Genomic DNA, 15,905 nt, shown 5'->3' with positions numbered 1-15,905 from the left:
CGGTGACGAGATTGAACTAGGTATTGGATACCGACGATCGAATCTCGGGCAAGTAACATACCGATGACAAAGGGAACAACGTATGTTGTTATGCCGTTTGACCGATAAAGATCTTCGTAGAATATGTATGAGCCAATATGGGCATCCAGGTCCCGCTATTGGTTATTGACCGAGAATAGTTCTAGGTCATGTCTACATAGTTCTCGAACCCGTAGGGTCCGCACGCTTAAGGTTTTGATGACAGTTATATTATGAGTTTATGAGTTTTGATGTACCGAAGGAGTTCGGAGTCCCGGATGAGATCGGGGACATGACGAGGAGTCTCGAAATGGTCGAGACGTAAAGATCGATATATTGGACGACTATATTCGGAGTTCGGAAAGGTTCCGAGTGATTCGGGTATTTTTCGGAGTACCGGAGAGTTACGGGAATTCGTATTGGGCCTTAATGGGCCATACGGGAAAGGAGAAAAAGGGCCAAAAGGGTGGCCGCCGCCCTCCCCTTGGACTAGTCCGAATTGGACTAGGGAGGGGGGGGGGCGCACCCTTCCTTCCTTCTCCTTCTCTCTTCCCTTTCCTTCTCTCCTACTCCTAATACATGGAAGGGTTCCTAGTTCTACTAGGAAAGGGGGAATCCTACTCCCGGTGGGAGTAGGACTCCCCTAGGGCGCGCCATAGTAGAGGGCCGGCCCTCCCCTCCTCCACTCCTTTATATACGGGGGTAGGGGGCACCCCATGGACACACAAGTTGATCTACGGATCGTTCCTTAGCCGTGTGCGGTGCCCCCCTCCACCATATTCCACCTCGGTCATATCGTCGTGAAGCTTAGGCGAAGCCCTGCGCCGGTAGAACATCAAGATCGTCACCACGCCGTCGTGCTGACGGAACTCTCCCTCATCTCCGGAGCTCGGCTGGATCGGAGGCTGGAGATCGTCATCGAGCTGAACGTGTGCTGAACTCGGAGGTGCCGTACGTTCGGTACTTGGATCGGTCGGATCGTGAAGACGTACGACTACATCAACCGCGTTGTCATGACGCTTCCGCTTACGGTCTACGAGGGTACGTAGACAACACTCTTCCCTCTCGTTGCTATGCATCACCATGATCTTGCGTGTGCGTAGGAAATTTTTTGAAATTACTACGTTCCCCAACAGTGGTATCAGAGCCTAGATTTTATGCGTTGATGTTATATGCACGAGTAGAACACAAGTGAGTTGTGGACGATATAAGTCATACTGCCTACCAGCATGTCATACTTTGGTTCAGCGGTATTGTTGGATGAAGCGGCCCGGACCGACATTACGCGTACGCTTACGCGAGACTGGTTTTACCGCCGTGCTTTGCACACAGGTGACTAGCGGGTGTCTGTTTCTCCAACTTTAGTTGAACCGAGTGTGGCTACGCCCGGTCCTTGCGAAGGTTAAAACGGAGTCTATTTGACAAACTATCGTTGTGGTTTTGATGCGTAGGTGAGATTGGTTCTTGCTTAAGCCCGTAGCAGCCACGTAAAATTTGCAACAACAAAGTAGAGGACGTCTAACTTGTTTTTGCAGGGCATGTTGTGATGTGATATGGTCAAAACGTGATGAGATATAAGTTGTTGTATGAGATGATCATGTTTTGTTGAAGTCTCTTTGTTGCATAAGATGCAAGTGCCAAATAATTGCTTTACTTTATCGCTATGCGATAGCAATAGTTGCAAGAGCAATAGTTGGTGAGACGACCATGTAATGACACATTGATATAGATCAAGATGATGAAGATCATGGTGTCGTGCCGGTAACAATAGAGATCATGACAGTACTTTGGAGATGGAGATCAAAGGCGCAAGATGATCATGGCCATATCATGTCACATATTTTGATTGCATATAATGTTTATCTGTTATACATCTTATTATGTTTTGTTTGACGGTAGCATTTTAAGATGATCTCTCACTAATTATCAAGAAGTGTTCTCCCTGAGTATGCACCGTTGCGAAAGTTCTTCGTGCTGAGACACCACGTGATGATCGGGTGTGATAGGCTCTACGTTCAAATACAACGGGTGCAAAACAGTTGCACACGCGGAATACTCAGGTTATACTTGACGAGCCTAGCATATACAGATATGGCCTCGGAACACGGAGACCGAAAGGTCGAGCGTGAATCATATAGTAGGTATGATCAACATAGCGATGTTCACCATTGAAACTACTCCATCTCACGTGATGATCGGACATGGTTTAGTTGATTTGGATCACGTGATCACTTAGATGACTAGAGAGATGTCTGTCTAAGTGGGAGTTCTTATGTAATATGATTAATTGAACTTAAATTTATCATGAACTTAGTCCTGGTAGTATTTTACAAATTATGTTGTAGATCAATAGCTCGCGTTGTTGCTTTCATGTGTTTATTTTGATATGTTCCTAGAGAAAATTGTGTTGAAAAATGTTAGTAGCAATGATGCGGATTGGATCCGCGATCTGAGGTTTATCCTCATTGCTACACAGAAGAATTATGTCCTTAATGCACCGCTAGGTGACAGACCTATTGCAGGAGCAGATGCAGACGTTATGAACGTTTGGCTAGCTCAATATGATGACTACTTGATAGTTTTGTGCACCATGCTTTATGGCTTAGAATCGGGACTTCAAAGATGTTTTGAACATCATGGACCATATGAGATGTTCCAGTAATTGAAGTTAATATTTCAAGCAAATACCCGAGTTGAGAGATATGAAGTCTCCAACAAGTTCTATAGCTAAAAGATGGAGGAGAATCGCTCAACTAGTGAGCATGTGCTCAGATTGTCTGGATACTACAATCGCTTGAATCAAGTGGGAGTTAATCTTCCAGATAAGATAGTGATTGACAGAATTCTCTAGTCACCATCACCAAGTTACTACAACTTCGTGATGAACTATAGGATGCAAGGGATGACGAAAATGATTCCCGAGCTCTTCGTGATGTTGAAATCGACGAAGGTAGAAATCAAAAAGAGCATCAAGTGTTGATGATTGACAAGACCACTAGTTTCAAGAAAAGGGCAAAGGGAAAGAAAGGGAAACTTCAAGTAGAATGGCAAACAAGTTGTCACTCCCATGAAGAAGACCAAAACTGAACCAAAGCCTGAAACTGAGTGTTTACACTGCAAAGGAAATGGTCACTGGAAGCGGAAATGCCCTGAATATTTGGTGGATAAGAAGGATGGCAAAGTGAACAAGGGTATATTTGATATACAGATTATTGATGTGTGCCTTACTAGTGTTTATAGTAGCCCCTGAGTATTTGATACTTGTTCGGTTGCTAAAGATTAGTAACTCGAAACAGGAGTTACAGAATAAACAAAGACTAGTTGAAGGGGAAGTGACGATGAGTGTTGGAAATAGTTTCAAGATTGATATGATCATCATCACACACTCCCTATATTTTTGAGATTAGTGTTAAACCTAAATAAATGTTATTTAGCGTTTGCGTTGAGCATGAATATGATTTGATCATGTTTATTGCGATACGGTTATTCATTTGAAGTTAAAGAATAATTGTTATTCTGTTTACATGAATAAGACCTTCGATGGTTATACACCCAATGAAAATAGCTTGTTGGATCTCGATCATAGTGATACACATATTCATAATATTGATGCCAAAAGATGCAAAGTTAATAATGATAGTGCAACTTATTTATGGCACTGCCGTTTGGGTCATATCGGTGTAAAGCGCATGAAGAAACTCCATAAAGATGGATTTTCGGAATCACTTGGTTATGAATCATTTGATGCTTGCGAACCGTGCCTTTTGGGCAAGATGACTAAAGCTCCGTTCTCCGGAACAATGGAACAAGCTACTAACTTATTGGAAATAATACATACCGATGTATGCGATCCAATGAGTGTTGATGCTCGTGGCAAGTTTCGTTATTTTCTGACCTTCACAAGATGATTTGAGCAGATATGAGTATATCTACTTGATGAAACATAAGTCTGAGATAGTTGAAAGGTTCAAAGAATTTCAGAGTGAAGTGGAAAATCATCGTAACAAGAAAATAAAAGTTTCTGCATCTGATCGCAGAGACGGATATTTGAGTTACGAGTTTGGCCTTCATATAAAACAATGTGGAATAGTTTCACAGTTCACGCCACCTGGAACACCACAATGTTATGGTGTGTCCAAACATCGTAACCGCACTTTATTGGATATGGTGCGATCTATGATGTCTCTTATTGATTTACCATTGTCGTTTTGGGGTTATGCATTAGAGACAGCTGCATTCACATTAAAAGGGCACCATCTAAATCCGTTGAGACGACACCATATGAACTGTGGTTTAGCAAGAAACCCAAGTTGTCGTTTCTTAAAGTTTGGGGCTACGATGCTTATGTGGAAAGTTTCATCCTGATAAGCTCAAACCCAAATCGGAGAAGTGCGTCTTCATAGAATACCCAAAGGTAACTATTGGGTACACCTTCTATCATAGATCCGAAGGCAAGTTATTCGTTGCTAAAAATGGATCCTTTCTAGAGAAGGAGTTTCTCTCGAAAGAAGTGAGTGGGAGGAAAGTAGAGCTTGATAAGGTAATTTGTACCTTCTCCCGAATTGGAAAATAGTTCATCACTGAAATCAGTTCCAGTGATTCCTACACCAATTAGTGAGGAAGCTAATGATGATGATCATGAAACTTCAGATCAAGTTACTACAGAACCTCGTAGGTCTTCCAGAGTAAGGTCCGCACCAGTGTGGTACGGTAATCCTGTTCTGAAAGTCATGTTACTAGACCATGATAAACCTACGAACTATAAGGAAGCGATGATGAGCCCAAATTCCGCGAAATGGCTTGAGACCATAAAATCTGAGATATGATCCATGTATGAAAACAAAGTATGGACTTTGATTGACTTGCTTGATGATCAGCAAGCCATGTTAAATAAATGGATCTTCAAGAGGAAGACGGACACTGATAGTAGTGTTACTATCCACTAAGCTCGACTTGTTGCAAAAGGTTTTCAACAAGTTCAAGGGTTTGAATACGATGAGATTTTCTCACTCGTATCGATGCTTAAGTCTGTCTGAATCATGTTAGCAATTGCCACATTTTATGAAATCTGGCAAATGGATGTCAAAACTGCATTCCTTAATGGATTTATTAAAGAAGAGTTGTATATGATGCAACCAGAAGGTTTTGTCAATCCTAAAGATGTTAACAAAGTGTGCAAGCTCCAGCAATCCATCAATGGACTGGTGCAAGCATCTCGGAGTTGGAATATACGCTTCGATAGTATGATCAAAGCATATAGTTTTATACAGAATTCTGAAGAAGCCTGTATTTACAATAAAGTGAGTGGGAGCACTACAGCCTTTCTTATTAGTATATGTGAGTGACATATTGTTGATCAGAAATGATGTAGAATTTTTCTGCAAAGCATAAAGGAGTGTTTTAAAGGAGTTCTTTAAAAGAAAAGACCTCAGTAAAAGCTACTTACATATTGAGCATCAAGATCTATTGAGATAGATCAAGACGCTTGATAAAATTTTCAATCAGTACATACCTTGGCAAGATTTTGAAATAGTTCAAAATGGAACAGTCAAAGAAAGAGTTCTTGCCTGTGTTGCAAAGGTATGAAATTGAGTAAGACTCAAATCCCGACCACAGCAGAAAATAGAAAGAGAATGAAAAGTCATTCCCTATGCCTCAGTCATAGGTTCTATAAAGTATGCTATGCTATGTACTAGACCTATTGTATACCTTACTCTGAATTTGGCAAAGGAGTACAATAGTGATCTAGGAGTAGATCACTGGACATTGGTCAAGAATATCCTTAGTAAGGACTAAGGAGATGTTTCTCGATTATGGAGGTGATAAAAGAGTTTGTTGTAAAAGTTACATCGGTGCAAACTTTTACACTGATCCAGATGACTCTAAGTCTCAATCTGGATACATATTGAAAGTGGGAGCAATTAGCTAGAGTAGCTCCATGCAGAGCATTGTGGACATAGAATATTTGCAAAATACATACGGTTCTGAATGGGACAGACCCGTTGACTAAGCTTCTCTCACGAGCAAAACATGATCACACCTTAGTACTCTTTGGGTGTTAATCACATAGCGATATGAACTAGATTATTGACTCTAGTAAACCCTTTGGATGTTGGTCACATGATGATGTGAACTATGGGTGTTAATCATATACAGATATGAATATTGGTGTTAAATCACATGGCGATGTGAACTAGATTATTGACTCTAGTGCAAGTGGGAGACTGAAGGAAATATGCCCTAGAGGCAATAATAAAGTTATTATTTATTTCCTTATTTCATGATAAATGTTTATTATTCATGCTAGAATTGTATTAACCGGAAACATAATACATGTGTGAATACATAGACAAACATAGTGTCACTAGTATGCCTCTACTTGACTAGCTCGTTTGTCAGAGATGGTTATGTTTCCTAGCCATGGACAAAAGAGTTGTCATTTGATTAACGAGATCACATCATTAGGAGAATGATGTGATTGACTTGACCCATTCCGTTAGCTTAGCACTTGATCGTTTAGTATGTTGTTATTGCTTTCTTCATGACTTATACATGTTCCTGTAACTATGAGATTATGCAACTCCCGTTTACCGGAGGAACACTTTGGTTACTACCAAACGTCACAACGTAACTGGGTGATTATAAAGGAGTACTACAGGTGTCTCCGAAGGTACATGTTGAGTTGGCGTATTTCGAGATTAGGTTTTGTCACTCCGATTGTCGGAGAGGTATCTCTGGGCCCTCTCGGTAATGCACATCATTATAAGCCTTGCAAGCAATGTGACCAATGAGTTGGTTACGGGATGATGCATTATAGAACGAGTAAAGAGACTTGCCGGTGACGAGATTGAACTAGGTATTGGATACCGACGATCGAATCTCGGGCAAGTAACATACCGATGACAAAGGGAACAACGTATGTTGTTATGCGGTTTGACCGATAAAGATCTTCGTAGAATATGTATGAGCCAATATGGGCATTCAGGTCCCGCTATTGGTTATTGACCGAGAATAGTTCTAGGTCATGTCTACATAGTTCTCGAACCCGTAGGGTCCGCACGCTTAAGGTTTTGATGACAGTTATATTATGAGTTTATGAGTTTTGATGTACCGAAGGAGTTCGGAGTCCCGGATGAGATCGGGGACATGACGAGGAGTCTCGAAATGGTCGAGACGTAAAGATCGATATATTGGACGACTATATTCGGAGTTCGGAAAGGTTCCGAGTGATTCGGGTATTTTTCGAAGTACCGGAGAGTTACGAGAATTCGTATTGGGCCTTAATGGGCCATACGGGAAAGGAGAAAAAGGGCCAAAAGGGTGGCCGCCGCCCTCCCCTTGGACTAGTCCGAATTGGACTAGGGAGGGGGGGGCGCACCCTTCCTTCCTTCTCCTTCTCTCTTCCCTTTCCTTCTCTCCTACTCCTAATACATGGAAGGGTTCCTAGTTCTACTAGGAAAGGAGGAATCCTACTCCCGGTGGGAGTAGGACTCCCCTAGGGCGCGCCATAGTAGAGGGCCGGCCCTCCCCTCCTCCACTCCTTTATATACGGGGGTAGGGGGCACCCCATGGACACACAAGTTGATCTACGGATCGTTCCTTAGCCGTGTGCGGTGCCCCCCTCCACCATATTCCACCTCGGTCATATCGTCGTGAAGCTTAGGCGAAGCCCTGCGCCGGTAGAACATCAAGATCGTCACCACGCCGTCGTGCTGACGGAACTCTCCCTCATCTCCGGAGCTCGGCTGGATCGGAGGCCGGAGATCGTCATCGAGCTGAACGTGTGCTGAACTCGGAGGTGCCGTACGTTCGGTACTTGGATCGGTCGGATCGTGAAGACGTACGACATCAACCGCGTTGTCATGACGCTTTCGCTTACGGTCTACGAGGGTACGTAGACAACACTCTTCCCTCTCATTGCTATGCATCACCATGATCTTGCGTGTGCGTAGGAATTTTTTTGAAATTACTACGTTCCCCAACACATGGTCGGTAAACATGCCAGGTTTAACAATTTCCGACACCGTATGCAAGTTGCGACATGTTCAACAATTTTATCGGTCTTCTTTTACTAAGAAAACTCCAGAAAATGCAGAATTTGTCGAAAACCAAATCAACTTGGCATGATGCCTTGAATTGCCCATAAAAGGCCATGAAAATAATTAGGTCCATTTCTTCTTCTTTTTTGCTAGGGAAATCGGGGCCATTTCAAAGATATTGAAAAATAAAGTGCTCTCACACGAACCGTTTTGACCTTACCGAATAATCTTCGTTGAACATGGTGTTTTTTGGACATCCTTGAAATAACCCCAACTAATAAATACAAAGGGATAAAATTGAAAACAATAAGTGATTTTTAAAAGCATTTAATAAAAAAATATAGAAAAAAGAATTTAAAATCATTAGTTTAAAAAGTTAGTTAAAACATATATTTTGGTACTGAAAAAAGAGAAAAGTGAATTGACAAAATAAGAAATGAAAAGAAGAAAATAGAAAATAAAATAAAACGCTTAGGCCTTGGCCTGACTAGGTGACGACATTGCTCCTGTCAGAAACGTGTGGGCCCGGTCGAAGAGCTCACGGTTTCAAAAAAAGTTCATCAATTTTTTACACAATATTCATGGATTTGAAATTTTTCAAAAAAAAGTTCACTAAGGAAATTTGCAGGAAGGTTTTCTCGGTTTTGGGAACCTCGGCTTCCCAGCCATTTTTTCCAGTTTTGGGGCGTTTTCGGAGGTCATGAACCGTGTATTTTCTTTTTCTTTTTTATCTTCTCTCTTGTTCATTTTTTTGTCTTCTTTGACTTTTGTTTATTCTGTTTATTGTTTGTATTCCTCACAATTTTTTTTTCAGAATTCAAATTTTGTTTATATTTTTCTGGAATTCCAAATTTGTTACTGATTTTCAAAAAAGTTCATGTATAAAGTTTGGTTCTTTTATAAAAAACTGTTCGTGTTTTGACATTCTGAGCAAGTTTGAAAGGAATGAACATTTTTTTTTGAAATTTATGTACAATTTAAAAAAAACAAATATTAATATTTTATGAACGAAACAGGAAAATTAGAAACCCTAACGAAAACCGTGGAAAAAAGAAAAGAAACATAAACCAAAGAGTGAAGGTGCTGTGTTTTTTCTTGGCGTTATGTCTCTCGAACAAGAAGTAGAGAACAACGCTATTATTCCAACTAGATGTGCTAGCCCTGATGGTTTGTGCGGTCACGACCAATCGTGAGGGCCGTAGTTCCAATCCAGCCGAGGACTTCCATGTTTTGATGATTAAAACTAAAAAACCTAAATGCGCTGTGCCCATGAGGAAGGGCTGTTCGCCGGGTATTATACGAACCTACAGTGTTTACATAATAAAGTGAGTACAATTTGTGTCCATTTTTTGATGATTAAAACTAAAAAACCTAAATGCGCTGTGCCCATGAGGAAGGGCTGTTCGCCGGGTATTATACGAACCTACAGTGTATACATAGTAAAGTGAGTACAATTTATGAAAAGTTCATACTATCCTTTATATGTTTTGTGAGGGGTTGTACCGAAGCGCTCCTCTTTTCTTTATTAATATTGATCATGCTCTTGTTGGTTTCTTGATCCTAACGGCGAGGCCCGCGTTTGTGTGTCCACCATGAGACACAGGAGCACTTAAAACGAGGATAACAACATCCAGGAATAGACATTCCAAGTGCATTGACAATTGCATAAAGACTTGGCAGCAATATAAAGTTCCGAAACAGCAAATCGCTGTTGCCCTGCAACACATTCTGAAGACCAGAATGCAACAAAATATGGAATACGAAGTGAGTCCATTCTGCCAGGACCTCGCTCCCCAACCAGAAAATCTTACTAAGGCATGCATGTCTCATACCAACAAGATACTGTATTATTTTGCTCCAAAACCGAAGATGCATCACATCTATCGTCTTATTAGTTACTGTTAGTTACAGTGGAACAACAAACAAGGAGACGGTGGTTCATGTGCCCTTCAGCTGAATGACAAAACACAGACATGCTATATAAGTACATACACAGTAACACAATCAAGTCTGATGAGGTAACCCTAACTGTGCCCTCAAGCAGAGAGCCAGCTACCACCGCCCATACCCCAAGTCCTCAAGCAGAGAACCATGAGCACAACACCACCCAAATCCTCAAGCAGAGAACCGAGGACCATGGTTAGTTAGGACTAGCCGCTAAGAAAGCAGCAGACATGTGATGCTCAGCGCATAGACATCAGGGTGCGCCTCTGGACAGCCGGGGTCTTGGAAGGCCGAGTAGCCTTGGGATCGGTTCGCTTCAGGTTCCGGCTCACCATATTCTCAATCTCTTGTATGGAGTTGGCCAGTTGCTTCTCCACGTCGTCTTCTCCACTTGGTCTGGATGGAGACTGCAAGGAGCAGTCATCAGATGCCTTCACCACCGTGGTGCTCTCGCCCTCGCCCAAGCAGGTTGCTGATGCTGCGGTGGTTTCAACAACTTGAGCCGAGCCAACACCCAGGGTTTCGTTTGTTGGTGCTGTGCTTCCATGAATACCCTCATCTGTTTGTGCTGGATCCTCAGGCTCCGAGGAGTCTTCTTCATCCCACTGGAGCTGCTGCCGAGCCACAGCATCTCGCAGCCGACTTTTCCTCTCAACAGCCTGCACAGATTTTAGTTAGTATAGATAACACCAGACTGCCATGGAAAGATATCATCTTAAAGGTTGTGAAACTGCATTTCCATTTTCATCATGCTAAAGTTGACAGACAGTCTACAAGCAGAATTTTAACCCTTAAAGCAAACGGAACTATGAGCACGAATGTTGGAATAAATCCGAGGCACTCCGTCGATCATCTGAGAATCAAGCAATCACACAAGCACGACACCGAGATTTGTTAACGAGGTTCACCGATATGGCTACATCCCCGGGGCCTGACTATGGGCGCTCCTCCCCATGACACCGCCACAATACCGCACCCGGTCGCCCTGGACACCGGCACATGCCGCCGGCTTCCCCTGCGTTCCGGTACTATTATATTGGCATAGGTTACATCGTGTGTCTACCCCGCTATATATGAGAGGCCTAGGATACAAGTGTCCTACTAGGACATGACTCCATATCCTATCTAAATACAATACAACTACAAGTCCAACTGTAACCTACCTTGTACACTATATTCGACACAACTCCAACAAACTCCACCTTGGCGAATATACTCCACCATCCTGGATTTGTCTATGCGTCAAACTTCCATGTACATTGGACTTGAGCTTACCCCATGAGTACCGCTGCTACTCCAAAGACTCCGTATGACTCCACCTGCAACTTGTAGTCCCTTCTTTTCTTGACCACGGTCAACACTCGAGCAAAATTAAGTTCCTTGTTACTCTAGTTTGTGCTCCCAACTTCCAGAGTATCCGTCAATACCATCACACACCGATCACTGACCTGCGTGAAAGTGAACAACTCACATATTGGATGTCACACATAAGAGTTACCTGAACTCAACATCACCACTCCTTTCTTGACTGCCCGTCTGAAACTTGAAGAAATTTCACCATTGCTTGTAGTCACCCCGAGTCAAATTCGCAGTTGTCTCACCACATGTATGACCACCAGAGCCCTGGCCCGTCTCCATGCCCGTGCGTACCGCACGCCTCGCCGCTATTACCGCGTCGAGCCTCTGCTATCCCGGTCGAGTCTCAAGGGCCGCGAACCCACGCCACTCAAACCCCATTGCAGAGTACCACCGATCAACACCGACCGATGACGAGTTTCGCGCTTCCATCAGACCATTGGGCTTCAGTCCGAACTACGTGTCACTCGCTTTTTCCCGCTGAATAGGCTTCGATTCTCTGGATCCTTACACCGTAGCCCCTCAATCCAGCTCCACCTTCAACATGACTCCATGGTAGATGATCAGTCCACCCTCACGCCCCGTCGACTTCAAGCTCCGTGTGTACATCACCTTGAATCAACCCCGCGTCATAGTCTTGTCGAAGCCACACAAGCCTCGGGCCTGCGCCACGTGTTTCCACGCCCAGAAGTCGGTCACCATCAGCATCACGCTCCTATGTCGCCGTCACTGATCCCGCACCGTCTTCTGTACCAACCGACTTGCATCGATCCGTCAGACCGTCCAGGCCAACTGCCCTATGTGTCTGACCCGAGCCGACTTTTCTGACTGCAACCATCTACAACTCCACGCAGCCTCATCATCCATCTTAACTGGTTGACATCCCGCAACGCCTTCAAGCATCCTTGATGTGTCAGCAAATTTTCACCGCTGTCTGTCATAACCCAAGGTTTTCAGTTCTGTCAAACTTCTGCACCTCAAACCTGGTATTCGCTGGCGCCAGATTCTTTGTACGACTAACCGTGGTGTAGCTCCTGACTCAATCCCAATGCTAGCTTGCTTTGTCCTCCTGATGGATTTCCTTTGGATCTGATTAGGCTGCCTTATGTTGCACATCTACCGCTCGGACTCGGTCTCCTTTTGTTTCCAAACAAATCACTGTCCGTTACTAAATTGCTTTGACCGTACTGCACCACGCCCATGTACGCGAGTACGCGCACGCCAGGCCACTGTTCGTCAAGGGCCGCTCCGCGCAAGACCATGATGGCCCACCACAACGGTGCTTGGGTTTCCTGCCGGCTGCCACGCCACGTGCTGCAACGCGCCGTCCGAGCCTGCTGCTACGCCGCCGTCGCCCTAAACAGATCGCCGAGACTGCCATACGTACGCGCGCATCGCCTTGTGCTTCTTTCAAACACGACGCCGTCGTTTCCAAATCTTCAAGAGCAACTTTGATCCACCGACGCGACAACATCTGCTGCCATGTCTCCAATCATACTCGTTGCATCTCGCTAGATCCCATCGACAACTTCCACGTGTTCTCCTCTAGATCAACAATTCACAGCCTCCGAACAACCTAGCTCATGATACCACTTGTTAGAATAAATCCAAGGCACTCCGTCGATCATCTGAGGATCAAGCAATCACACAAGCACGACACCGAGATTCGTTAACGAGGTTCACCGATATGGCTACATCCCCGAGGCCTGACTATGGGCGCTCCTCCCCATGACACCGCCACAATACCGCACCCGGTCGCCCTGGACACCGGCACATGCCGCCGGCTTCCCCTGCGTTCCGGTGCTATTATGTTGGCATAGGTTACATCGTGTGTCTACCCCGCTATATATGAGAGGCCTAGGATACAAGTGTCCTACTAGGACACGACTCCATATCCTATCTAAATACAATACAACTACAAGTCCAACTGTAACCTACCTTGTACCCTATATTCGACACAACTCCAACAACGAATAAAAGTCATGAAAAGCTAACTATTTCAGAGAAATGTTGCATGTGTTTTACTCAACGGAAGCAGTGAAGCAAAATTTGTTGTCAAGTCTACATTAACTGATGATTGTTCTAGCAAGTTTATATGATTATATCCATTGTAAGCAGCAAATTTATAATTCCAAAATATTAGAATAAACAATGGTAAATGACTCAACAACAACAACAACAAAGCCTTTAGTCCCAAACAAGTTGGGGTAGGCTACAGGTGAAACCCATAAGATCTCGCGACCAACTCGGGTAAATGACTGAACATGAGATTAAAACTTGACACACAAACACATTGCTGAAAGAGAGCATCCAGGTTATAACGTAGCATAATCGGGAAGAAAAGAAAATCCACTGTAAACAACACATTACAGAACAAACTGGAGTATAGTTCTTAAAAACTTAAAACAAAAGATGGGTAGATAACTGAACATGGACTAAAACTTGACACAGGAAAACATCAAAGTTCAGTTATCTAATATTGCATCACCTAAATAACAGTATATATCCATTGTGTAAGCACTACATTACAGAGCAACTGGAGTATCGTTCCAAAATATGATAATTTATAATGGATATATGACTGAACGTGGAGTAAAACTTGATACACAAATATCTTGCTGAAAGAGAACACCTGAAAAGTAAACTGAGATTGCGGCCCACAAACTACACTGTTGATGTACAAATTCGATACACCAGGTCAGATGTTGCATAAATCTCAGCAAGGTACAAAACTAGCATAAGCTAGATGATACTGTCGTGAATAGTTCCTGTATAACCCTGGACTAGGCACCACAAGAGGAAATGTTTATCACCTTGATGACTGATGTGATATCGCGGAGTGGGGTCCTTGGGTACCACTCGGGCAGGGAGCTCCTCCTCTTGGGTGCAGTCCACGCAGCCCACGCTGGTGGCACGTTCTCCTTGTTGCTCGACGGTGACGGGACCCGACGAGCAAGCGGCTTGACGGCGCCCTTGTCCACCACGGCTCCGGGAGACGCCACCCTCCTGACGAAGAATCCACCGCCAGAGCGATCGGCTACAGCCGTCCTGCTGGCAATCCTCACTTCAGCCATCTTTACTGCCAGAAGATTGTAGCAGATCAGCAACAACGCAAGAAACGCATCCAAGATGAACACGTGGTCCTACAAATTCCTGGTACACTCCTGGAGCACCAAGAGCACCCATCAAGAAATCGCCTCGAAACAGAAAAAAATCGTCTATTCTCCGGCTCTTTCTGGTCAGAATCTGTAAAAACTTCCAAAGATTCGCAACAAATGAACCCAAGAATTTTTTTTCGAACTTCCAAAGATTCGCAACCAAAGAACCCAAGATTTGTCTTTCGAAAAGAACCCAAGAATGGATCAGGAAAAAAGCAGGAACGCTGTTTGGGCGGACGCGAGCCAACCAAATCTGCCCGGATTTCAAACTACTCACCTCAGATTCCTCCCGCTCCGAATCCTGCACGCCAATCCCTGCCCTTCCGCAGATCTGAGCGCATAAACGAGAGAAACGCATCAAACGAATTGCTCGGGAAAGGGCAAGAACACAAAAAAACCTGCGAAATTTCTCACGATTTGCTCTGCTCTTCCCCGATTCCAGTCGATTCGAACCTCGCAATGGCTACTTCCTAAGGTACGGCCCTACTTGATCCCTGGTTCTGGCTAGATTCCTCCGGTTCGGGCTTCAAGGTGGCTATGGGTTTCTGTCTAGTCTTTTCTTTAGACAGAGTTTCTAGAGGTCTAATCTAACTAACGGGAAGGGGAGGAGAGGAGCGGGTTCTGGGCGTGTTTCAAATAAGGAGCCCAAAGTGGCCGCCGGTGTACATGTGTGTTTTGAGTGGACAGGGAGCACCGTCTTGTGTCGTGTGTCTGGCTGGAGGAGACGGGCAGAGTCGTTCCGGTGTATGGACCTGGTGGATACGAGTAGTTCATAATATTTGACCGTTGCTTGGCCCTGCTGCAGAGGTCTTTCTCTTTCCTTTCCGAAATAATAAGGGTATCAAGTGTAAATATGTAATAGCAACTCCAACCCGGCGACTCAAACGGACACACATTTTGTCGAGGTAATATCAGTGACAGTCATAAAACTTGCATTTGATGTTTAATTTGATGCTAAAAGTTATAAAATACATTATTACAGTCACATAACTTGCCTATGCGTGCAAATACGGTCACTTCTTTCGTATCCGGCCGTATCTAGTGCTCACGTGGTGTCAGCATGAATGCGGCCCACATGTCAGTGCTGGAGTGGTGTGACGTTGGGTGAGTACACATTATCTATTGTTTGCAGAAAACACCCTTGACTTAGATTCGATTACACACCGGTCAGCACATAGTTGCTACAAGAAACATGATAAGAAATAGTGCCAAGGGGATCAACGAGCACTGTTTTTTGCGCCGAAAGCACCCTTGCATTTTATTTATTTACGCAAAAAATCCTCATATAAGAATATGCGATTCAAACCCATGACCTACTGTGATTAGCAGCGCATAGATAACCACTCAACTAACTGACATTTGAAGATTAGGTAGCATAGTTAATTTTATA

At 43.8% G+C, this 15,905-nt stretch overlaps 1 protein-coding gene across 2 annotated transcripts; it reads right to left on the bottom strand.

Annotated features, from left to right (window-relative positions):
- Positions 1-9,881: 9,881 nt before the first annotated feature.
- On the bottom strand, positions 9,882-15,198 carry LOC119326083 (protein GIGAS CELL1-like). Of its 2 annotated transcripts, none has more exons than XM_037599788.1 (4): positions 14,930-15,198; positions 14,793-14,846; positions 14,171-14,431; positions 9,882-10,660 (listed from the first exon to the last, which is right to left on the bottom strand). In XM_037599788.1, the coding sequence occupies exons 3-4, from the start codon at positions 14,429-14,431 to the stop codon at positions 10,241-10,243; spliced, it is 681 nt and encodes a 226-aa protein (XP_037455685.1). In that variant the 5' UTR covers positions 14,793-14,846; positions 14,930-15,198; the 3' UTR covers positions 9,882-10,240. The 2 variants fall into 2 exon arrangements, with proteins under 2 accessions (XP_037455685.1, XP_037455684.1); XM_037599787.1 differs by having other exon boundaries at positions 14,171-14,436; positions 14,930-15,196.
- Positions 15,199-15,905: the final 707 nt, after the last annotated feature.

This window comes from Triticum dicoccoides, chromosome 6B, assembly GCF_002162155.2.
Source record: "Triticum dicoccoides isolate Atlit2015 ecotype Zavitan chromosome 6B, WEW_v2.0, whole genome shotgun sequence".
Lineage (NCBI taxonomy): Eukaryota > Viridiplantae > Streptophyta > Magnoliopsida > Poales > Poaceae > Triticum > Triticum dicoccoides.
Note: the sequence above shows the minus strand (reverse complement) of the source record. Positions and strands in the feature narration are given on the sequence as shown.

Bases quoted from the DNA above. Each gene is read 5' to 3' on its own strand.
- LOC119326083 (XM_037599788.1), bottom strand. From the start codon at position 14,431: ATGGCTGAAGTGAGGATTGCCAGCAGGACGGCTGTAGCCGATCGCTCT. The intron at 10,661-14,170 runs GTGATAAACATT...AAATCTGTGCAG, and splicing joins ATATCACATCAGTCATCAAG to GCTGTTGAGAGGAAAAGTCG.